At 29.6% G+C, this 25342-nt stretch overlaps 2 protein-coding genes across 3 annotated transcripts; both read left to right on the forward strand.

Moving 5' to 3' along the window:
* Positions 1-3202: 3202 nt before the first annotated feature.
* Positions 3203-7977, forward strand: LOC114381412 (cyclin-A1-1-like). The gene is made up of 11 exons (XM_028340662.1): positions 3203-3519; positions 4798-5191; positions 5342-5481; positions 5654-5746; positions 5962-6095; positions 6213-6288; positions 6385-6461; positions 6561-6597; positions 6787-6936; positions 7349-7483; positions 7577-7977. The coding sequence occupies exons 1-11, from the start codon at positions 3307-3309 to the stop codon at positions 7637-7639; spliced, it is 1512 nt and encodes a 503-aa protein (XP_028196463.1). The 5' UTR covers positions 3203-3306; the 3' UTR covers positions 7640-7977.
* An 11945-nt stretch (positions 7978-19922) lies between these two features.
* Positions 19923-24789, forward strand: LOC114380848 (amino acid permease 3-like). 2 transcript variants are annotated; one of them, XM_028339932.1, is made up of 7 exons: positions 19923-20087; positions 22302-22408; positions 22712-22945; positions 23084-23177; positions 23281-23495; positions 23576-23715; positions 23865-24789. In XM_028339932.1, the coding sequence occupies exons 2-7, from the start codon at positions 22306-22308 to the stop codon at positions 24516-24518; spliced, it is 1440 nt and encodes a 479-aa protein (XP_028195733.1). In that variant the 5' UTR covers positions 19923-20087; positions 22302-22305; the 3' UTR covers positions 24519-24789. The 2 variants fall into 2 exon arrangements, with proteins under 2 accessions (XP_028195733.1, XP_028195732.1); XM_028339931.1 differs by lacking the exon at positions 19923-20087 and having other exon boundaries at positions 21879-22408.
* The last annotated feature ends 553 nt before the right edge of the window (positions 24790-25342 follow it).

Genomic DNA, 25342 nt, shown 5'->3' on the forward strand with positions numbered 1-25342 from the left:
AATATAGAAATATAAAAATTAAAATATACTATAAACACTAATTCAATGAATAGGTGATAATTAATAATAAGAATCAACATAATAATCATAAGCATGGTATCCTAGAAAATGCATCTTGAATATATGAATCCTAACAACGTTCCAAGCAAAAATAATTGGCTTACCGTTGAGGAGTAACATAGGGCAACAATAACAGACGCATTTTGGGGAATTAAAACTTAGATCCTTGTTTCGTCTTGGGGATGTTTTTGCAGAAAGATAGACTAAAATAGATTATAAAAAATCATAATTTTTTGAGAATATTTTTTTTATTAGGTTTAATTATAATTTTGATCTCCTAATTTCATCCTTAATTTTTAATTGGCAATTTTGGTCTCCTAATTTAAAGAATTGACAATTTTAGTATTTTTGTCAATTTACTTCTATTGACCGTTACATCTTGACGTTGACCACTTAACTTGGCACTGCTTCCTCCGTGACTCATCCAGAGTGCAAGGGTCATTCTTCCCAGACACATACATCATTGCTTCAATATCACATCTGAGATATGATATTCAAAATTAAAGAGGGAAATTGGAAACAGAAAAACAAAAACCAAATTAAGCTTGCTATTGAAAGGAGAAAGAAATAAACCGAGAAAAGACAAGACAACGATGCAACCAATGCTCTCCATCTTCTTGTACTTTTCACACCTCTCTATACCTTCTTCATTTTCATCAAAGACTTAAAGAGTTATTGCTCCGGGATTGAGATGAACTCCTCTTTCTGTCATTGCATTTTATGAAGAGTTATTATTGTTATGAGTTTTATTGTTCCTTTTTTTGTTTTTTGTTAAAGAGTTATTGTTGTTCTGAGATTGTGATGAACCCCTCAAATTTTGGGTTTTACTTGTCGTCTTCTGATGAGTGAGCAATCGTTGATTGGAATATGGGTTCACCAGAATCCTGAGTTTGGGAACTTGGTGGAAGTTAGGGGTGTTCATAAAGAGATTCTATTTACCGTGGACTGAAAAAAAATCAATCCGAAAAATTGAAGATAAAAAAGTTAAAGACGGGATGAATAAAAACTGAACGGATCGAAAAATTATAAAATCAATTTTTTTTATTGGATTGAATCTGGTTTCAGATTTAATTTTAAAAACCAATTTAAATCCAACTTATACATATCAATATATTTTTATTCATAAACTTATAATATTACTCATCTCTATTTTTATTTCTTATATATTAACAAAATTATCATATATATAATTTATATCTATTTATGAGAAATATATTTAATTAAAGATATTTTTATTAATTAATTGAGTTAACATACTTAAATATCATAGTATTAGTTATGCAATGGTATAAATAAAATATTTGATATTTTAAATTATTTTTTATAATATTTTTTGTATATCTTACTTTTTGTTTAATATTTTTTTAAAAAAATTAAAAGTAGGATTAAAATTGAAAATTGATTCAATCCAAACCATTTTAAATTAGATTAGATCGAATGGAAAGTTTGATTAACAAAATTGAATTAATTGAATTGAATGATTTTTTTTTCAAAATCAATCAAATTCAACCAGTGTAGTGTATGAAATGCCTAATTTTATTTATGTTTGATGTAACAACAATGGTTGGAATCGGTGAGGATGAATGGAGAGATTGAGAGAGGTGTTGATTGAGGAGACGATAAGAGAGGCGGAATAGGAATGGGAAAAAGTAGGATGAATGATGTTGGTCAATGTTAAGAATATAACAATCAATAATATCTTTGAGGTCTCCTGCATGTAATAATTTATTTTTCTCTTTCCCGTTCCAAATTAGATGCTTCTATTCAGGAAGGAAAGTATTTTCATTCCAGGACATTTTCGTGGACTCCAAATCAGTTAAGGTATCAATTTCAAATCAATTATTTGTTTTCCTTCCTTCTTGCATTAGAAAAAAAAATAATCCCTTCAATCTTTGTCACTCAATTTTCTTTAATAGCATTTTATTTTATATATTTTTTGGTATGTGCGAGTATATATGTATTTGATTTAAGAAAGAGAATTTCTTAGTCAATAAACAAATTTGAATAACCATCCTTATATTATATATTGAGTAATTATTCTTACATCTAACATTGAGTATCCACTTTTATATGTTTTATTCTTTGTTTTTACCGGTGTTATAATTATGCTTGATTTAAATAAAAATGACAACAATAAGTAAATAGGTGATTAATTATGAAGAGATTGAAAAGAAAATATGAAGATTTGGGAAAGAAAATTTTAAAGAGAGAACAAAGAAGTTGCATAGGTTATTAATTTAGAAGAGATTGGAGAGAAAATTCTCAAAAGAAAACAAAGAAGATGCAAGGCAAGGGCGAATAATTTTTTTTCTCATTTTTTAGTTTTCTTTTTTACCTTATGCTCTTCTTCTTCATGTTATTTTATAGAATTTTTATTTATACATTAATTTTTTTTAATAAGCAAAGAGTTCAATACACAAGTAATGTCATAATACATTGTCCCATTGTTGTTAGATGAAGTCACATATAATATAAGGCATTTTAGTATCTCTCAATTTAATGCATAACTTATTACATATTCAGATTCATTTTTAATTGTGAAAATTCAAGATCTAGATTCATTTTTAATTGTGAAAATTCAAGATCTAAATTATTTTATTTTGCATTTTTCTTTTGATATCATCTTCTTTCCTACCAATTGTACATTAATTATAAATCTTTTTGTTAATTTCTAATATAAATCTTTTAAAATATAAACCAGATAAAATTAAGATAACTCTCTATTTCACTAATTATTAAACTTAGACATTCTTTTTATACTACTAAAATTTAAAAATAAGACAATTCATATAAATTAACATATATTTAAAAAATATACTGAATTAAAATCAATATACACTTCAATATATAATAAAAAAATATTATAAATATAAAAATAATATAGTGCAATATGAATGTCTGTTTCCACAGACAAAAGAATTATTTTATGTACTTGCTATGTGTTTAGTTTGAAAACGGTTGCGACCAAAATTTGAAATGGTCGGAAGCACGTGGGACCGAACCCGCTCCCAACGAATACCGAGCCGAAATCAACGGTTGAGATCTCTTGCGATTTCAAATCAACCCGTTCCCCCGCCTCAAAAGAACCAAAAAAAAAAAAAAAAAACCCAATTTGACCGTTTATATTAGCTAGTTTCCAACAACAGAACGAAACGATTCTCCGTTTATTCAAAAACGAAAAACACATCTCTCTGATTAATACGCACTCTCGCTGTGAGTTTGAATTTAGTTGGGAGACTCGAAATAATGTCGTCGACGACGCAGAATCGTCGTTCGTCGTTTACTTCCTCGACGGCGTCGTCTTTGGCGAAAGCGAAACGACATCCATCGTCGGTGTCGTCGTCGTCGTCGGGGAAGGCGAAGGTGGTTTCTACTCAGAACTTGGCTGTGAAGAGAGCGCCTCTCGCCAACCTCACTAATCAAAGGAACGCGCCTTATTCTTCTTCTTCTTCTTCTTTGGTAATCATTGTTTCCTTGTTTATTTTTTTGTTAATTTCTCTGCAAAAGAAAAAAGAAAAATCCCAGAGATTACGGAATAATGATGGAATTTGTTTTTTGAACTTGTAATGTGTATCAAAATTATAGGATGCATTATGAAATGGATGATTGATGTTTTTCTTTTCTTTTCTTTTTGTGCTTGAAAAGCAAAATGAGAATGTTGTTGTTTTGTGCGAAAGGGTTTTTGTAAAAGTTTCATGAATGTGAAGTTGCGAGGTGGTAGTAGTGGATAATAAGTGCTTGCATGGTTTTTATTTTTAAACCCTTTGCGTGTTTGAATTTGTATTGCATTTCTTCACTGTGCTCAGAACAAGGGTTTGTAGTTTAGTTTTGGAGCTTTTGATGCCGAGAAATCTATGATCGGTGTGAATTTTCAGCTGAATGTTTGCGTTTTGTGGCCAGGGCTTTTTTGAAAACTTGAAAATGTTTCTAGTGATAATCTCTGATAAGAATGTATTTTTTTATTTGAAGGAAAAAAAAATGGAAAAGTGAAGAGACTGAAAAGTTGATTTTTATAAAATTTAAAAAACATTCTTGGGAAAAGTGTGTTTTTTAATCTTTGAACTTTCAGTCAAACTTGATTTTGGTCCTTTATTTTCAAATTGATGAATTTAATCTTCTAACTTTTAAAAGTAGGTGAATTTAGTCCCTCTTTCAATTCTGTGTTGATAAAAAAATGCCACTAGATGATAAGTTTAAATGTGAAGAGGGACTCAATTCACATATTTCAAAAGTTCTATCGACCTAAACACTTTTCCCCATTCTTTTTTAGTTTTTCTTAAATGTGAAAAATTTCAACTCATTAGTTCTAACCTCGTTATCTTCAACTCATTCTTTTAGGGTCATCTTATCTAGGAGGTTTTGATAGTTTGCATACGAGGTCCTAGTTCTAACCTCGTTATCTTCAATAGTACAAAAAAAAAAACAATTTAAATTTTTCCCTGCCCTTTGTTTTCTTTCCTCTGTACCAAACGGGTACAAATTTGAGGATATTTTCTTGAAAACTTGAGTACAAGCTTAATTCGTTATTGATGCGAAATTTCCTCTTTTTATTTTTGATGCTATAATATTACCATCTTCCCTCCAAGGCTCCAACTGCTATCAATATTTCTATCAATACTTTTTTATTTAGTATTATTGATCAATTGCTATCAGAAAAATTTGATGCTTATCTATGTGTTGTTTGTTGAGGTTTTACTTTATCTTTGGTTGTAAATGAGCTGAATTATGTAATGCAAGGTGCAAGGTTCAAATAAAGTTGCCAAGACCAAGAAAGAGGCTCCTGCAAGAACCAGCGTCTCAAAATCAACAATTTCTGGGAACAAATCTTCCCAGTTAAAATCTGTTAACTCAAGCTCCGTTGTTATTCCAAAGGCTAATTCTTTATCACAAAAGAAGGATGCTGCTCCCACAGTTGCCACATTTGCCGTGCCTGTTCGTAGCGGCATTGATGTTTCTCCTAGTAAATCAGATGGAAGGTTCGTTTCTATGGATGAGACAACATCTTCATGTGATTCTATCAAGAGTCCGGATGAAGTTGAATATCTGGATAACAGGGATGTTTCAGATGTTGATTCAATTCAGAAAAAGATAATAAGCAATTTGAACATTTCTGATACCACAGAGCCCGAAGGTTGTTCACTGCTGCAATTTTGCTTTGCACTGAATCACATTTATTTAAGTTTAATTGTATGATCAATCAAATTTTGGATTATAATGTTTTTTACTTATACCATTTCATTTTTCAGTGCTTTCTAATGTAGTTTTGTTTATTTGTTAGCAGGAAACGTATGTAGTAGGGAAATAATTGTTGAGTTGGAAGAAAGAGTGGACAAGATTGTCAATATCGATAACATTTACTCTGATACGCAGCTTTGTGCAACCTATGTTTGTGACATCTACAAACACCTACGTGAATCCGAGGTTGAACTTCTTTTTTCAGTTAAAATAATGATTTTGTGTTTCTTACTTTCTACATGGGATATAATGAATTGTTCTAGTTTTCATCATTACTGACTGGCAAAATGTTTGCTATCAAAATGATAATTTATATTTATTCTTATCTTGGGTGTTCTTCCAATTTCTGGAATTTTAGGAAAAGAAAAGGCCTTCCACTGACTTCATGGACACAATTCAGAAGGACATAAATGTTAGCATGCGCGCTATATTGGTTGACTGGCTTGTTGAGGTAATATTTGTTCATAGTAAACATTTTTTGAGTGTTGAAATTTGTGATTTGTAAAGTTAAAAAAAACGTATATATATAGATGATCTGGTTATAATAAAAACAAAGGAGTAAAGGCTAATTCATTATTCTTTCTAATGTCTTTACTCAAATTAGAGCTCATTATCATCACACTCACATTCGTTTCTGTATGCTAAACTTCAACTTTTCAATTGTAGGTGGCTGAGGAGTATCGTCTTGTACCTGAAACATTGTATTTGACAGTGAACTACTTAGATCGGTATCTTTCAGGGAATGCTATGAATAGGCAAAGGTTACAACTTCTTGGTGTTTCATGCATGATGATTGCATCGTAAGGAAGCATAATGTCCCTCTCATGTTTTCTAATCAATGGGATTCGTAATTATTTTTTTCTTGCCCTCTAGGCTCTAGCATTAACAATAATTTGGTTTTTGCTTCTTGTTGACAGTAAATATGAGGAGATTTGTGCACCTCAGGTGGAAGAATTTCGTTATATAACTGACAATACTTACTTAAAAGAAGAGGTTTGCATTGAATTCTTTGGCTAAATTTTACAGTTTTAAGTTCCTTCTTCCTATGACTTGAAGTGAGCAAATGTCAGCAAAATCATTTTAATGCAGGTTTTGCAAATGGAATCTGCTGTCTTGAATTATCTTGAGTTCGAAATGACAGCCCCAACAGTTAAATGTTTCTTAAGGTAATAAATAGTTACCAATCATAAATATGATTTTGGAAAGCTTTTGAAGCTGCACTGTTCTAATACTTACTTTTTCTTTACTGTGATATATAATTTCAGACGATTTGTTCGTGCGGCTGCTCATGATGTCCAGGAGGTACCTTTCTTGCTCTAGCTGCTCTTGTATATATATGGTTTATGCATGTTGCTCATGCACCACGGTTATTTTGCATTGTTATTGGCTTATTGCTCATAAGTAAATAAAATACTATGGTTCAATGTTATTGTTGTAGATTCCATTTCTAAAAATTGGCCTATTTTATGGTTTTACTTTTTCATGTCTCAGATCCCTTCACTTCAACTGGAGTGTCTAACCAACTTTATTGCCGAATTATCTCTCTTGGAGTACAGTATGCTGTGTTATCCTCCATCACAAATAGCTGCCTCTGCAATTTTCCTTGCCAGATTTATACTTTTCCCTTCAAAGAAACCATGGGTATGCTGCTAGCCACAATTTCTATACTCCTTCTGGTCTCAAATATAAGAAAGCAAAAAAAAACATCTTTTTCTTGGTCTCAAATATAAAAAAATTTCAACTAACATTATCTTATTTAATGTCACTATCTCTAAAATACCCTTCATTTAATTGATGTGTTAGTTTCAATTATTTTTTGGTATCCTTAATATCAAGTTTTAATGAAGGATAAGTTGAGAAATATATTACTTTTAAATTGAAATTGATGTAATTAAATGTGGTTAACTAACTTTCTTATTCTTAGTTAGTGTTTCATGTTTTTTTCCCTTATATTTGAGACAAGAGTACCATTTTTTATACCACATGTACCTGAGGAGATGTTTTTTGTACGATTTTCTTCATGGCTTACAGTAATTTCTGTTTTCTGCTACAGAATTCCACATTGCAGCATTACACGCTCTACCGGCCTTCGGACTTGTGTGCATGTGTAAAAGATCTCCATCGTCTTTGTTGCAGCAGCCATGATTCTAATTTACCTGCAATCAGAGATAAATACAGTCAGCATAAGGTAATTTTTCTAAGTACAAACAAAATTGCTATGATTTGTTTTTTCCTTTTTATCAGTTTGCTTACTTCCTCCTCATACTTCACTTGCGAACAGTACAAATGTGTGGCCAAGAAGTGCATCCCTCCTTCAATACCTCAAGAAGTTTTCCAGAGTTGAACAAAGTAAATTCATGTTGACAATCCAATTATTGGATGCACAGGCCAAGGAAATTCATGTCTCTCAATGATGCAAGGACCATTTCCTGTTAGATGCATAGTTGGAACTTGGAAGATGATGCAGATGGAGATGTGCTGATGGAGCTAGTGTTCTTCTCCATGGCTAGCATAAAATAGATGTCATAAAAATTCTATATGACAAATTTCGTCCTCTTGTATACACAGCACTTCAAATGCTTAATCATTTACAGGAATGAGAATATTAATCTCCTCTGATTCTGAGTGTATACATTGCAGGCATTTTTTTTATATATTCAAAGTATGCTCAGTTGCACACCATGAAGAGCTTGAAAGAAACTTGGAGAAAAGTGGCATGATTTCCACCCGTTTCCTTCTTTTTTAAAAAAGGAAAACAAATTATGCATGTGTCAGTATAATTTAGTAAAACGCTAGAGGATCGAAGTTGAGATTTTTTTTTTATTCTTAGAAATTGAACTTAAATATAATTGGGTTTACAACTATAAAGGTAAATGAACTAAGTTATTCGGGAATTATTTAAATTTGATTTGTTAAATGCTTGATGAAGTTTGTTTGTTTAATTAAATAAATAAACTCAAGTTTTACAATTTTAATATTAATGTTGTTTACATGACAAATTCTAACATGGACCCATAGGTTATATGTGTAAGATTTAATTCTCATGAGATATATCTAATTTATTAAAGACTAATTAATAAATAATTGATTATTACATACTAAATTGTAAATGAGCTTAAGTGGAACATTTGAGTATTCTCTCAATTTTAGTTCTTATTATGAAATATGGAGATAATAGAAATAAGAGTAAACAATGAAGCCAAATTATCTTATAATCCTCCTTTTCAAGAAATTATTCTCTTTTAAAGAATCAAAATATATTCAATAAAAGTTTTATTATAAATATATATATATATATATATATATATATATATATATATATATATATATATATTATTTATCTATTATCGAAAAGAATCATATATTTTAAAATGATATTAGTGCAGGGATGAGCCAAAGTCTACAGTGCATTAAATTACTAGCCCCATTTAGATGTGTAGCTAGGGTCCAGATAAATTTTGAAAAATGTTTTACGGTGCATGCTTTTGTTGAAAAGTTTGGAAAAAATTTACACTAATTTCTTCTTCTATAAATAGAAGGCATAGGAGGTGAAGGAAAGCATCGAACCAAAGCAAAAATTCTGAGTAGTTGTGAGAAAACAGTGAGAGGAAAAAATAGTGTTGAGTAAATCCTGAAAGCGTGGACAAAATATATGGATGTCGGTATCAACTCTTTACTTCTTTATGATAATATAAAAATATAGTATTTGAATAAGAGTGAATCTCATAGGAAATACTATATTGTATCTCTTGTGTGAAAGAGAGTGAGAGAATCCCACGTTAAGGCTCAGTTTGTTTGCGCTCAAATAAGGGTGGAGAAGAAAGAGAGGCATGGAAGAGCGGATAATTGGACTGATTTGGTTGTGCAGAGGTAGAGAAGAAATTTTAAAAATCACGTGGATAAATAGTTATTTGTCACATAATGAGTAGAACACTGACAACATTCAAAGCCATAACATTATAATAAAAATAGGAAAGCAATAATAAATTAGAACAAACATAGTAACAAACATAATATATTGTTGTGAAATTTCTATTGTGACAACATTAGGTACTGACAAAATTAAGTTAGATCTCATTTTTTGTGAGGATTAACTTAATGGTTGTGTATTTTTGTTTGAGTCTCATATATTGAGTAGATACTGTCACATTAGAAATTTTAAAGCGATAGACATATTATGGTTATTAATCAATATTATGTTTATTATTACGTGTGTTCTAACTTATGCTTGCTTTCTTATTTTTTTAAGTGCTTATTGTAATGATATGCTTGCAACGATTAAAAAAGGCGAGAAAGATGAAGATTAAATTATATTTTGGGTAAATAGTTATTTTCGTCCCTAAATGTGTAAAACACTTACAAATTCGTTCCTGAATGTGCCACGTAAACTATTTCATTAATGGTAATGGACAAAAGTTAACAGAACAAAAGTTAACGTTCTACACATTCAAGAATGAAAATGACTATTTATCCTTTTTTTTTCTTTCATCCGTTTCACAAGAACACTTGTGGTGCCCCCTTCATAAGTGGAATCACGAGTCTACTGTGATACGCTAGTGCAGCATATTCGACCACCCACCCTTCACAATCACACTGTCACTAGCCACTCTTTGATCCCCATAATTGAGAGAAAGGACTCTTCCAGAAAAATAGCCATTGGATTTAGGAGAAAAAAAATATTAATCTTGTAAGGATAGATGTGTATCTTCATAAATCTTATTATTATATTTCTCTTTAACCAAATTATCTTTATTTTCATCTTAGTAGTCTGTAACCTGTGTATACGCACGGGTCGTTCGCAATTTATTTAGCATGCATGCTTATTTGTTCTGCAAGACAGAAGTAAAATGAGAGGCAATATGAAAATTAAAATAAATTTAAAATGAGAGGCACTATGGAATTTATCAGAAATCTCCACCAAACACCATCACCTTACCTCCAAAGATTTTACCACTGGACTTGGTCTCAATAATATCTCTTAGACTTTGATCAAATGCTTCAAAACAAAATTTGTGAGCCATGAAAGCTTTATCCCAAATGATTAGGCTTGCTTCACTCAATAATTCAGCTATACGCATGGGTCATTCCGTAATTTATTTAACAAGCATTGTAATTTTCAAAGTGAGAAAAAACAAACATGCAACAAAAGAAAATCATTTTTTGAGAATAGAGAATTCAGGTTTGTAAAAAATTAGTGACTAAAAAGAAACATACAAGTTCTGTCATCACAACATAGAAAAGGGTCTTCAGCTAGAGTAATAATAACAATAATAATAATAAAACTGAATATTTATAATAATATTGTGATTGAAAATATAAAATATTGAATATGTATTTATGACTCAGTAGCTTTTGATTAAACTTCAATAATTTTCAATTTCTAATTAATTTTCTCAAACATTATTTAATACTTAATAGCAAATTGTAAAAAATCTTGTAGTGCACGTGCATGCAGTATTGGGCTTGAGAATGTAGTGGTCTTTCCAAGGAATTTTGCACAGACAAAACACTCCAAGTAGCTAATTACCCAAAGAAAGCATTATCATCCAAAGTAAATTTATTTGAGTAACACCCCCATAATTCGAAGCATTTCAATTTTCAACAGTACCTATGAAGTGATGTTAGCTAGTGTACGTACTTTGACGAAGACTTTCTTGCCCCGCCCCATATTTCTGGATAGGCACTATAGTTGAATATGAACCTTTTCGGCCCTACCTAGCTCCTGAAGTCCTGAACGTTTACACCTCTGTTTTGTTAACTTGTAGTCATGTAGGAATCGTTTTATACAATTCCATATCCGAATTTCCTTGAAGTTGACTAATTATGCATTCACGAAGTTAAAATTGAAATAAAATAAAATTTAATTAAACACATATTTTAGATGTGAGTCGTGCGATCTTCATAAAACGGCTATAATTTATATGAAATGTTCAACTACATACCCAAAAAACTGGTTCATTTTACGTAGTTCTCTTCTCATATGTGCATGACCAAGACCAATCTTGCACGCAATTGTAGATTAATAATAAGTTCATGGAATTAATACATAACATGCATATTATCATACAAAAAAACATGCATATTATCCAACATGATCTTAGAAAGAATTGATAGCTACAACTATGCTAGAGATTATGTAGCCAAAGGAAACCTAGATGTATCGTTGGATGATTAGTCCTTTTCTCGAAAGGCTATTATACCAAAACACAAACATAGTTTAAGTCACTTCAAGTCTTCCGCTATATATCATAATGAAACATCTGATAATTACTTAAAATTTATTACTATATATAATAATCATTGCCTAATTAATTGAACACAAACACATAGAGCGGTGGAACCCGTAAGTAATATCCACTTCACTGCATGGCTACCACTGAACATGGCCATTTTAGTTTTTATTTATTTAGTATGATATTGGTACGTTTTAATGGAATTGGAGACTGTAAATGCAAACCCATATAATATGTGTTTTTTTTTAATACAATTTATTTTATATACAAGGATGAATTATAATTCAAATTCTGAACTATTCATTAAGAGATAAAGTAACTACCATTTGTGTGACCGTGTTAGTTTTTGGAACTGTCTTGACTCATGCGTCACGTGTCACATGGCGCACTCTTCTTCCTCTTTGCACCACATGTGGCACACGCTCTCATGTTGTCGATCACTAGCTGTTCCAATTTGCCGCGTTACCATGGAGTCAAGTCAACCACCCCAATGTCTTGGCTAGCTAGGTGATGACACCACGAGACACAAGATACCAACAACATATTTTTGGAGTCACTTAATTCTAGGATAAAATTTGTTAGATTTTATTTTTTATTTATAAAAAACAGGTCTCATTTCTTATTTAATTAATAAATCATTTTTCTTATTTTATAATGTTTAATAAATTTAAATAAAAAATAATATGTCAAAAGAATTGTATGAGATAGTGTGTTGTTATAGCACTCCCTAACATGCTTTCTAATAGATAATGTATAATCAAATTTTAATAAATTAAAAGAAGTGCTAAGATATTTTTCTTACTTATATTTTTAAATTAATTATTTCCAATTTTTATTTTTTTTCTCTAAATATAAGTTACTTATATTTTCTTGTTTATATTTATTTGAATTAATTATGCACATTATTTTAATTTTTTAATTTTTTATTTCTATAATTAAATTTTTGTTAAATTAAATATACATTTACAAAACACAACATACTTTTGAAAAATAAAAGAATCAAATTGAACCTAATAAATAAATTAAAAAATCAAAATAAATATTTTAAAATAAGAATAACAAATTGATCCTAAAAAGAAATGAGAGGACGACTAAAATATTAATTTAAATTTTTTTAAGGAGCATATTTACTAATTAACAAACATGATAGATTTCTCTTTTTCAATAAAGGGAAACAAGATCTATAATAAATGATTTTCTTTTGTAAAAATTATATATAATTATTTTTGGTTTCAATGTAGCATATTTGTATAGTAAAATAAATTTTGTGTAGGTTTCAGAAATAGATCGATAGAATTCTGTGTAAGAAATATAAAACAAAAGGTAAAATGGAATAATTTAATTCATTTTATATTATTAGTTAAATTTTCTTTAAAACAAAAAAGAAAGGATAAAAATTTCTATAAAAAAGTGAAACTTATGCAATTTTATGATTCTTAATAAATTTAACGTAATAATGAAATATATGTTTTAAAATCTATATTAATTAAAGAAGACGTTATTTTATTGTGTAATTCCCATGACTACTGCCCCAAAACATGTCCCTTTTCCTGGCCCACAGTACTAAGAAGGGGCAGTTTTTTTTTTTTTTTTTTTTGAAAATTTAACATTTGGGAGTAAAATTTAAATTAATAAACCAAAAAAGATAAATAGGTTACAATTTCTGGATAAAAAATCGTAACATTTGATACGATTTCATATTTATTTTACATTGAAGTTATAAAATACTTTATGATTTTAATTTTTTTTTATTGTAGCTTTAAAGTGGTAAGAGTTTTTTTTACAACTTTAAAGTGATAAAGTAAAGTTTTCATTTTATTTTATGATTTCAATTTTTTTGCACATTTTTTTAAATACTAAATAATTTTTTATTTTAATTAATTAATAAATTAATGTACGTTTTATTTTTTTTTAGTTTTATTTAATATTTTCTATATTTTTTGTATATTATTTTATTTAATATATTTTCTATATTTTTTACTAATATTAAAGATTATTATTTACTTTGTAAATTAAAAAAATAATGCAAAAGACTTAAATTTAAATAAAAATTTTAAAATGTTTACATATTCATTTAACAAAAATATTAGTTTAAAATGATCATTATGGAGAATCGAAAGATATAATATATCGTAATAATTGTTCATACAAACAAGTTAACGATTAATATTATTTTTACTTTTTAATTTTATGCTTTTGTTTAATTTGCATTATTTATTTTATATTAATGTATTATGTTATTTTTATTTTAACAACTATTTTTATTACTAAATTATTTTTTTTGTTAATATTAAAATAAAATTAATTAATACTACCGTATGAAATTATTAATTTACTTACTCATAAATGTAAAAAATAATTATTTTTTAAAAATTAATGTTATCTGATAAGTTAATATTATTTGTTAATACCAATAACAAAACATTTTAATATTTTTATTTAAATTTAAGTGTTTTGCATTATTTTTTTAATTTACTAAACAAATAATAATCCTTAATATTAGTAAAAAAAGTTATTCAATAAAATAATATACGAAAAATATAAAAATATTAAATTAAATCATATAAAAAAATATAGAAAATATTAAATAAAACTAAAAAAATAAAACATACATTACTTCATTAAATAATTAAAATAAAAAAATATTTACTATTTTTTGAAAAAATATTTTACTTTAGGACTTTAGAGCCATAGAAAGAAAAAAAAAACTCTTATAACTTTAAAATCTTAATTAAAAAAAAATTAAAGTCACAAAATATTTTACAACTTAGAAGGTAAAAAAAATAAAATTATAAAAATATTATGACTTTTAGTTCAGAAGTCTTAATCTCTTTTAAGACTTATTACTTTTGAAATATTAATTTAAATTTAACCCCAAATGATTTTTTTTTTAAAATTGAGCTTCTTGATGCTTTTGGCCCCTTTCCTGTCTCTCCAATCACCTTGTGTCACGTCATTTAAAAAATTACATTTTAAATTTTAAGTTTTAACGTTGGTTCGGTTTCGTTTCCCTTCCAAGACATAAGTTTATTTTTAAGAACTTATTAACAGAAAAAATTGTAATTTTTTTTTAATAAAATTAAGTTTTATCTTTATAACATAATCCGCATATTGTTAAAAAAAATCTTTCTAAAAATAAATGTGAGTGCATAGTGCTCCCGTTATAAAATAAAAAAAAAATTAAAAGCATGTGCATAATTATCATTTATTAGATAAATAAATCGTAAATTAACATATTTACTAATTCGACTACCATTTTGATTTTAAAAAATTGGTAATAGAGATTTTCTTCCTTAAAAAAAAAGAAACAAGAGATTTTTCTAAACGTAGATATGAAACTGCGCTGTGAGGCAGTTAAAGTTAGTTATAGGTTAATGTGTTTGTGAGACATTGGGAGATATACCATGCATATGCATACTACTTTTGAAAATGGCCATTAGTAACCACCCAATGTTCTGTTTGACACATCAAACGAAAAAAAATGACATGGTTACTACCTTTTATACTAGATAAGAAACAATGGTGAAAGTTGTTTTTCTTTCTGTTCACCAATTTTTCTCAATTTAAAAATATCAGTGCTGGTAAGTGTCACACAAGAGCTAGCAGAAGGTGAGATGAGCACTTATTGCAACTTTTTGGAAATAATAAAAAATAGAAAGAGGACATTTAATTAGGGATTAAATATCTTTTTAATCGTTATAATTTTTTTTTATTTTTTGTCTAAATAATTTTTTAGTTCTTATAAATTATGTTGGTTTTATTTTTTGTCTTTATAATATTTTAGATAATATTTTTTTAGAATTAAAAATATTATTTTAAATATTTTAAAAATTAAAAACAAAACAAATATAATTTATAAGGATTAAAAAAATTATAAAGAAAAAAACTAAAAAAAATATTAAAGTACAAGAATTAAAAAAATATTTAACTTTAATTGATTATACCTTTCTCTACCTACCACCAGCAGTCAGAAAAAGAAAAAAAAAAACCTACCACCTAGCAAAGTTCTACATATGCAAATGTTCAAACATTTCAGCTGCGTACACGAGAACTTTTGACTAATGGTATTTGGTTTGCTTTGAATTTGATTCTTCTCCGATAACTTATAACCGAAACTTGTGTCCGGTATGCTAACTAGTTTAGAAATTGTCATCATTATAAACATAGCTTTAGGTTTCCAAACACATTTGTCGTTTTCACTTTTCACCTTAATTTATTTTATATGGCTAATTTTAGGGTGAATCATCAAATAGGTGATTCACCAGTGAGACAATAAGTTTTAACTTTGTTTTAAGTGATTCACGAGTGAGGAATACACTCATTACCATTGGATATAATATAAAATAAATAAACAGTATAATATTATAATAAAAATGTTTTTTTTTTTTCCATTCTTGCCACGCATAGAGGCTTGGCCGGAGTAAAGTTGCGAACCCTAAGTTTAGATCTTGTCGGAGTAAATTTGAAGAATGTACTTGTGGAATTAGTATAATTTGCATTGTAAATTTTTTGAGATTTTATAAGGTATGATTTGATAAATTTTTGCATATTTTTTAAGTATAGCATTTTTATAAATTATGAATTATATAGAACTTTTTAATATTCAACAAGTCATGTGAGTCAATTGTTGATTCATTTGATCAATCAACGACTCAGTGTCCCAATCAAATGGTTAATCAATTTAAATGAATATGATAACATTGCATTGAACAATACTGACTTATAACAAATAAATCCACTCGATAATACATTCCAATATTCCATAACTACTTGAAACAAAATTATTAAATATACCTTATGCCACAAGCCACTAAATCCATTACCATTGACAGTCCATAACCCATTAGGAACCACTTTGAGAGTAAAATTCAACACACATGTCCATAACAAAAATGAAAATTTGCCTAGATATTTTGTTGTCAAATAATACAACAATCACTTATGCAGGTTGTCAGGTTGGATTTAGTAGAAGAGGCTAATATCCTATCATGCTTGATGAATTAATGTTCAAATTTTCACTGAAAAAAGGTATCCACATTTTATATTTCTTAAGTCATATCTTAAACATGATTCTTCCGTCAAAAGTTAACAATGGTCTCTCCAGTGAGTCCATCCTTTTCGAATCTCTTAACTATGTTGCCTTATGACCACTATGAACTCCTTCATTTTCACTACCTCGCGAGAATTCTTATTTTCACTTTTTTTTCTTTTTGTTCCTCCACCCCAAAATTACTATTCTCATGTTTTCTAGACGTGAACAATGCTTTCAACTATTTGGCTTTCCATAAATACTTGACACCATTTTGCCCAATGTATTACACTAGATTTAATAAAATATCCAGCTAATCAAAATATTAGTCCAGGTTTGAAAATCCAATGCCATACAAATAGAGGCGATCTTAAGGCCTAAATTTTTTTATTTATTTTTATACAACTCATAACTATTTTTTATATGTGACAATCGTATTCGAGTTAAGTTAAGTAGAACTAATCCTATGAAAAATAGAATTATCTCTTCAAGTATTTAGCATAGTTATATATCTAAAGTTTAAACTTAAAATTATTAGTTAAATTGGAATAAATTTGTGTTAGTTTATCCCTATACTTGGAGTAATTTAAATCCTTCCAAAGAGTGTGGATCAACTTGTTCAGGATTAATTATTCCAATTTTGGTATTGATCTCAAATGAAAAAATTTATTGTTCATAATGATTTTATTCAACTTAAGTAAGATAGTCATAATAAAAAATACTTATAGTTTAGAAAAAAAAATGCAATTAAAATTTAAAAAAGGGTTAAAAATAATATATTATTCTTTTCAGAGAGATTAAATTAAGAGTTTAAATAAAGAGTACGATAAAGGAATACAATATTTAAAAAATACATATAATGAAAATCGAGAATAAACAAAATAAGATAGATTTGACTATATTTATCTATGTCTCTATCAAAGATGTGATAGGTTTGGGGATGAATTTGGAGGTGGGATTCATATCTCCAAATTCAACTGCAACTTGCTTCTATAAAACGGAGAAACTAAAATCCAAATCCGACCCAATTATAACGAGTTTCTTTACTATTAAAGTTGAGTTGGAGTCGGATGGAGATCGATCCTCAAATTCAAATGTCATGTCTAATGTGAAGGTGCTATAGAAGACTATAAAATAGGCCACTATATATGCACAATAACCGGAGAGAATAATGCGGGTACCTATAGCCACATCCAAGTCAGATAATCTCAAAACTAAAATTTTCTAATCGTGATTATGGGAAGTTAAAAATAAATTAACAAATCAAAACACCCAAACCCTTCAGAATCTAAAAAGAAAACTAAAATGAAGGGTTGACTCTTGCTTTCAAAGGTAGCTATATTTCAGCAATTTATACCCCTAGACATATCTTCCAGTCTTCGTGGCTTAAATTTATCTCTACATTTAAGCACAAACTATTTTTTTTTTTATCCTTTCATAACCTACAAAGTTCTAATCGATGTTCTCAAAATGTTCACTATTGTTAAGGAGGACACGGACACATCTTGTTGTAGCTCCTCCCTCTTCTCCAAAACAAAGAACTGGTGATTCTTTCATATTTCCAAAAAGAATCATCAGATATATATACTCACAAAAATTGGTGGTATATTCGTCAACAACCACATAAAGAATCAAATTAAAGTTGAAAAGTTGCAATCTCTTAAGGCTTATTGAGGAAGAACATCAATAATCAGATGATAAGATAGATCGAATACACAGGAAATAACACAAGATGCACAACAAACAGAATTCCATATAAAAATAGAGGGATCTCCTTCTCTTATCCAGGTGACTATCCTTCCTCTTAGTCCTAATTAGAAATTTTCACGTGCATATTATATCTTATATGGGTGAAAATTATATGATATGGATAGTAAAAGTGTTTTGACGGGCAGGCAGATGGATTTGACTCCTTTAAAATAAAGAGGCATAAGTGAGAAAGTATTATATACGGTGAATTTGAATTGAATTTTTATAATAATTTTATCAAACTCTCGAACAATTCTAATAGTAGATAATATATGTGCCTCTAAAAAAAATTGATCTGTGTTTGGTAACACGTTTTGTGTTCCTTGATGTGGATTCACAACGCAACTATCATAGTATGTTTAGTTTTATAGTTCGAACGCTATTTGTCACATTTCATATGTGATTTTAAGAAGTTAGCAGTTATCATTTTTATATCTTGTATTGCTGATTTTTTTTCCCATTGAGTTTCTAAGCATGCTATTAATTGCTTTTTGGGTTGTTTTTTTTTTTTTTTTTATGTGAAATTGGCCTTGACGTAAATCCTAAATGGTGAAGCGCTAGCAAATTACATGCACAAAGCATTATAATATGTTTAGTTTTATATTTCGAATGCTATTTGTCACATTTTATATGTGATTTTATAAAGTTAACAAATATAATTTTTATATCTTGTATTGGTGATTTTTCCTAATGAGTTTCTAAACATGTTATTAATTGCTTTTGGGCTGCTTTGGATGTGAACTTGGCCTGGACGTAAATCCTAAATGGTGAAGCAAATTACATGCACGACGTATCTTAAAAACTTGACTCACAATAAATCAAAGATATAGTTTTACTTTTTCACTGTACATACGATTATTTTTCTAGCCTAGCATACGTATCGTGTCTCCTTCGACTGAGTTGTACGTCAAGAAATTGTGTTGGAATTGAAAGCAAAACGAATAAAGTTGTAGAATGGAGAACTAGTAGAGAGAACTACAAAAAGATTAAATACAATAAAAAAAATGAAAAAAAAATACTAGAAAGAGACGTAATCGTGGAGAACCGTAGTTGATAATAATTCTAGTATATAAAAATATCTAGCATAGATTTTTTTTTATAAACTTTTTAATAAGTACTTAAAACAGAACAATATAAGAATGTAAACTAAATTATTAAAATTAACTTAGAAACATCTTGAAAGATAGACCCAAGAGACTTTCGCTACTAACCCTTTCTATCCTCATAGGAACTAAAGATAAGAATTAGATGCCCCATGTCCACCAATTATGGGAGTTTCAGTATGCATTTGTCCGACTGAGGAGAACCATTAGCCCGTATTATGGATTATTTTAATATCTCACAATCATAAAACAAATTGACTGAAAAATTGATAAATATGCCTATCGTGTAGCATATTAGGCAATTCATCCAATCCAGAATGAATAATAAAAGGAACCTTATTCTCATTCAATAAGAATATTGAATGGTAGCTCTACGAACAAGATTTTTTTTCGTAAGGTGGTCCTTTAAAGAGAAGTATAACGATACTTTGAAGGCTCTATGATACATATTTTGTTCTACTATATATAAGGTAGATAAGAGTAGTCCGAGAGAGAAGGCGCTACTTGTGTAACACTGTAGCTTCTATTCTATTCTATACCTCTCTTTCTCATTGTTATTAGTTTTATAGCTTTAAATTTGCTGTGCGATTTACATTGCATCTAATAAAGTAAAGTGGTTACTGACACAGAGAAGCATATATAGAGAAAGAAAGAAGGCCCTGCCCTATATAGCTGAAGGTATGAGACTTGTGCTTTTAATTAATTTGTGAAGCAATTATTAATCGGATTATAGTTTTTCGATCGATTGCTATTGTTGCTGTTGCATTGTCTTTGAAACATTTGAAAGAAACTTTTCAGAAAAAAATGAAAGAAGAAGTGTTATTAGTTATGCACTACATTTTTTTTTTATCCTGAATCAAATAACATAGGGTGTCCTACAACTAATTGGATTAGTTAAGTATTACATATATTGATACACATATCCTCCAATACATTGTTGATACATTATTATTTATTCATATATTTATCATTTTGATAACAACGGAAAAAAAGTTAATTTATCAAAACATTGGCGGATATTGTTGTAAAAAATATTTTCTCAAACTACTGTTAGATATTTTACTTTGAAGGCATGAGATTCAATCAATCTCTTTTCCTCCTATTTCATAGTTAAAGTGTGATATATAACTTTCTCTTCCCTTTTCAGCCATTCCTCTATTGCGTATAATATCGTTATATTTTATTTCACTCACTATTAGATATTCAAATATAACCCAGCAACACACACCGATTAAAGTTATTTACATTATTACTTTCAAGTGTCAGTTTTTCATACAAACTATCAATAGTTCAACATTTTCTTAATTTTTTCAATACTTTGTACTTTTACTAATTTCAGAGAATATTATGGAAATTTTGTTACGAGGTAACAGTTCTAATTAGTTTTACAGCCAGTTATAATTAGTAGTTACCAAGTTTATCAGCCACAATTATGACTTGTAATAACTTGGTATGTTTAACTTGTATACATATAACTTTTTTGAAGTTTCACACACAAAAAAATCTCTTCCGAACTGTACATATTGTGAATACCAAAATAAACCACACTTCAGAACAGCACATGCACTTAACAAGCAAGATATTTTTGGAATCTAGAAGGATTTCTCAATCTAGTAGAGACACAACTCAAACAGCAATTGCTCGTTACAAACTATATGAAGTGTCCAAATTAATTAGGCATGACTTTTACAATTTGTGTTCCGCAATTTTCCAAAGAAAGGACAAGTTCTGTTGATTTAGAAGACGATGCTCATTAATTAATGTTGCCTAAAAAGAAATTTTTGAATTAAAAGTTATTGGTTCAAATAGTTCAACATTTGAGTTCTAACATAAAATTGATGTTTGATTTTTGGATAGGCATAAATTGGTGACTAGAAGTCTAGAAGTGTGACATTGGTCGACCTAGTGAGAAAGAATTAGTTTGGTGCGAATTAAAAGTCCTAGATACTTTCTCGTTAAAAAAAATCCATTTGAGTAAAGGGAAAAAGGAAAACGAAATGAGAAGGAAAACGAGTAGAGGAAGTGGAAAAGTGGCCAAAAAATAGTGGTAGGGGAGATTTTTTTTTCTCATATAAATCAGTAGTACAGTGGCTGGTGGGGTAGCCACACGGTTTGAGATAAAGCGGTGTGTGACTGTGTGTAACGGCAGAGCATAGCTATGATTACTCGTGTAGAAATCAAATGTCCACTTTCTCTCTTAATTTTTAGAAATTAATTTAACTTTTTATTAAAAATTATAAACTAGGTTATCAATATGAATTAACTTAAATTTAATATAAAACCATTACCACAAAATTATGGATTAATTTAATTTTAGTTGCACCTGTATAACCATGTGTTGAAAATGGTCAAATTTGACTAAATATACCAATCAATCACCTTTTGAACTCATCGTGCATGTGGGGTTGCAACTGCACTTTCAGCACAAAATATTTCTTCCAAGTTCTTAATACTACCACTCTCTTCCTCCCAACACATTATATATACCACACACGTCTCTTGTTTCATGCACAACCTCTTAAACCAATTTCTCCAGAACTTAAGAATATTGTCCAAAGTTTAGACAAATATCACATAAACACACACTTCCTTGCTCTTTGATTTCCAAACATACCAGCTAAGGTGTGTGTGTGTGAAACTCTCGACTTCTCAACTTAGCAACGCTTGAAATTTTAGTTCACAAAAGTCACTGCCTCATAGCAAGCCTTGAATCCATATTTGAGAGACACCCATCCTCCCATTTTTTATTTTCTTTTCATGTTGATTGATTGATCATGAACAAAATATAACTCATAACTTAATCCTACTAGGCAGTGTGCACAAACTCTGAGACTGCATATTAGAGTTTGAGTCTTCACTCTGAAGCCTAACTTGGGTTTGTGTCTCTCATAGCAAGATGATGGAAAACGGTGGCAAACAGACATTTGAAGTCTCCAATGACACGCTTCAACGAGTAGGTTCCAAGAGCTTTGATGATGATGGCCGTCTCAAAAGAACTGGTAATCATTTAGCCTCCAAACTCCAAGTATTAAAATTTACTACAATTTCAATTCATGTCTAGCAATTATTATTTTACAAATGTTTATTCTGATAAACTGAAAAAACTGTGTTGGTTAATAATAATAATAATAATAATAATAATAATAATAATAATAATAATAATAATAATAAGTAATTGGAAAAAACTTTGATATAATTTTTTGAGTGATTAATCATTTGGGTCATTTTTATAAATAAAATATCAATATGAATCTCTTTTAAAATAATTTATCCATGAGTCAATTTTGTGTTTCACACAACAGGAACTATTTGGACTGCAAGTGCCCACATAATAACAGCTGTTATTGGTTCTGGGGTGCTATCTTTGGCTTGGGCTATTGCTCAGCTAGGTTGGATTGCTGGTCCTGTGGTGATGATTCTATTCTCTATTGTGACTTATTATACCTCAACTCTTCTAGCTACTTGTTACCGTTCTGGTGACCAACTCAGTGGCAAGAGAAACTACACTTACACACAAGCTGTTAGATCCTACCTTGGTATGCATGCTACTACCTAACTCAATTAAACAAAACCAAAGTGTTTTCATCAAGGAAAGGCTTTTGGGTGGTGACGTGGTGCTTAATGTTCTTTTTTTTAAAAAAAAAAATAATTAAATTCAAACTTGGGTTTTGCAGGCGGTTTTTCGGTCAAGTTTTGTGGGTGGGTTCAGTATGCGAACCTTTTTGGAGTGGCAATTGGGTACACCATAGCAGCTTCCATAAGCATGATGTGAGTTTTATAAGATGTTATAAGATGCAATTGTTGCTGTTTTTGTTGTATGATGTGTATGAAAAATGTGCTAATTGGGTGTTTTGGGTTGTTGATCAATCAGGGCAATCAAAAGGTCTAATTGTTATCATAGTAGCGGGGGGAAAAATCCATGCAAAATGAACAGCAATTGGTACATGATTTCATATGGTGTTTCGGAAATTATCTTCTCCCAAATTCCAGATTTCCATGAGTTGTGGTGGCTCTCTATTGTAGCTGCTGTCATGTCCTTCACATACTCATTCATTGGACTTGGCCTTGGTATTGGTAAAGTTATAGGTATGACTATTCATGTAAGCTTATTGTTACTATCAATTAAGTACTAGGTAGAAATTTGACTTGAATTGCACATGTAACAGGAAACGGAAGAATTAAAGGAAGCCTAACTGGTGTAACTATTGGGACTGTGACAGAATCCCAAAAAATTTGGAGAACTTTCCAAGCGCTTGGAAACATAGCCTTTGCTTACTCCTACTCAATGATCCTTATTGAAATTCAGGTACAATTAATGTTTCTAATTTTTGTCACTTATTTTGAAGAACAAAACTTTTTATACTTAGTTATAATCCTTTTTCTCGAATTCTAATCAGAAAACAACACAAACAACAAATTGAAGTCTAAATTAAAATGGTGGTTGTTATGGAACAGGACACAATCAAATCCCCTCCAGCAGAGTCAGAGACAATGTCCAAGGCTACTTTAATAAGTGTTTTGGTCACAACCGTTTTCTATATGCTATGTGGTTGCTTTGGCTATGCTTCTTTTGGAGATGCAAGTCCGGGAAACCTTCTCACTGGCTTTGGCTTCTATAACCCATTTTGGCTCATTGACATAGCCAATGCTGGCATTGTTATCCACCTTGTTGGTGCATACCAAGTTTACTGCCAACCCCTCTTCTCATTCGTCGAATCAAATGCGGCAGAAAGGTTCCCTAATAGTGATTTTATGAGCAGAGAGTTTGAAGTACCAATCCCTGGTTGCAAACCCTACAAGCTCAACCTCTTCAGGTTGGTTTGGAGGACACTTTTTGTGATTTTGTCAACTGTGATAGCCATGCTCCTACCATTCTTCAATGACATTGTAGGGCTTATTGGAGCCATTGGATTTTGGCCCCTCACTGTGTATTTACCAGTGGAGATGTATATAACTCAAACTAAGATACCAAAGTGGGGCATAAAATGGATAGGCCTACAAATGCTTAGTGTTGCATGCTTTGTAATTACTATATTAGCTGCAGCAGGTTCCATTGCTGGGGTTATTGATGATCTTAAAGTTTACAAGCCATTTGTTACCAGCTACTAATTCAATAGGATAATTACTTAGTGATCATGATCACCATTGTCAGAGATTTCATTAGCAACAAGAAAAAAAAAAGAAGGTAAATTGTTGCAAATTGAAATCAACAGGAAGGTGGTCTTACTTGTTTATTGCTTAGTAACCTTGTATCTTCTGTATCTTTGTTTTTTTTTGTTTGTGTGTGTGTGTTCTCTTACTTTGTAACTTGCTCTGTATCCCTAATTTGCAATGAGAAATGGAGGAAATGAAGCAGAGGCTTTCAAATTATCAAAGCTTTTCTCTCTGAGTCAAGCCACTTGCATAAAAATTAGTCTTAACTCTAGCTAGGTCCACTTACATTCAGTCACAAAAAAGTTCAAAATGTTTTTCAAATTTAGTGCAAAGTATATCAACACAGTATTAATTAGCATTAGTTATTCATTTATTTGTTACACTGAATTAAATTATTTTCAGAGTTTTCTAATCATTTATTTTTTTAAGGATTAAAAAATAGTAGTCGTATAAGATATTTTATAAATTAAATTTTATGAAAGGTTAGAGTGTGGCACGTTATAGGTTATCAATAAACTAAACGGAATGACTAATTGGTGAAATAGAGAAAGCAATTATAAATGGAAAGTTTTTAAAGACTATGATGTCAAATTGAAAAGGATTTAAATTGTGGGTAGTTATACATTTTTCCTTGTTAGACTGAAAAACAACGAGTAACAATTTGATAAGCCAGTATAGTCATTGATGTTTGATGTTTCGTTTGTTAGTGCTGTTGGTGCCTTTTCAAGCAACCTGAAGGTAATTCTATGAAAATGATTTGATATTTCATCGATTAGGTG

This window comes from Glycine soja, chromosome 13 (genome assembly GCF_004193775.1).
Source record: "Glycine soja cultivar W05 chromosome 13, ASM419377v2, whole genome shotgun sequence".
Classification (NCBI taxonomy): Eukaryota; Viridiplantae; Streptophyta; class Magnoliopsida; order Fabales; family Fabaceae; genus Glycine; species Glycine soja.

Bases quoted from the DNA above. Each gene is read 5' to 3' on its own strand.
- LOC114380848 (XM_028339932.1), top strand. From the start codon at position 22,306: ATGATGGAAAACGGTGGCAAACAGACATTTGAAGTCTCCAATGACACG. The intron at 22,409-22,711 runs GTAATCATTTAG...TTCACACAACAG, and splicing joins TGGCCGTCTCAAAAGAACTG to GAACTATTTGGACTGCAAGT. The intron at 23,178-23,280 runs GTGAGTTTTATA...TTGATCAATCAG, and splicing joins GCAGCTTCCATAAGCATGAT to GGCAATCAAAAGGTCTAATT.
- LOC114381412 (XM_028340662.1), top strand. From the start codon at position 3,307: ATGTCGTCGACGACGCAGAATCGTCGTTCGTCGTTTACTTCCTCGACG. The intron at 5,482-5,653 runs GTTGAACTTCTT...CTGGAATTTTAG, and splicing joins AACACCTACGTGAATCCGAG to GAAAAGAAAAGGCCTTCCAC. The intron at 6,096-6,212 runs GTAAGGAAGCAT...TCTTGTTGACAG, and splicing joins TCATGCATGATGATTGCATC to TAAATATGAGGAGATTTGTG.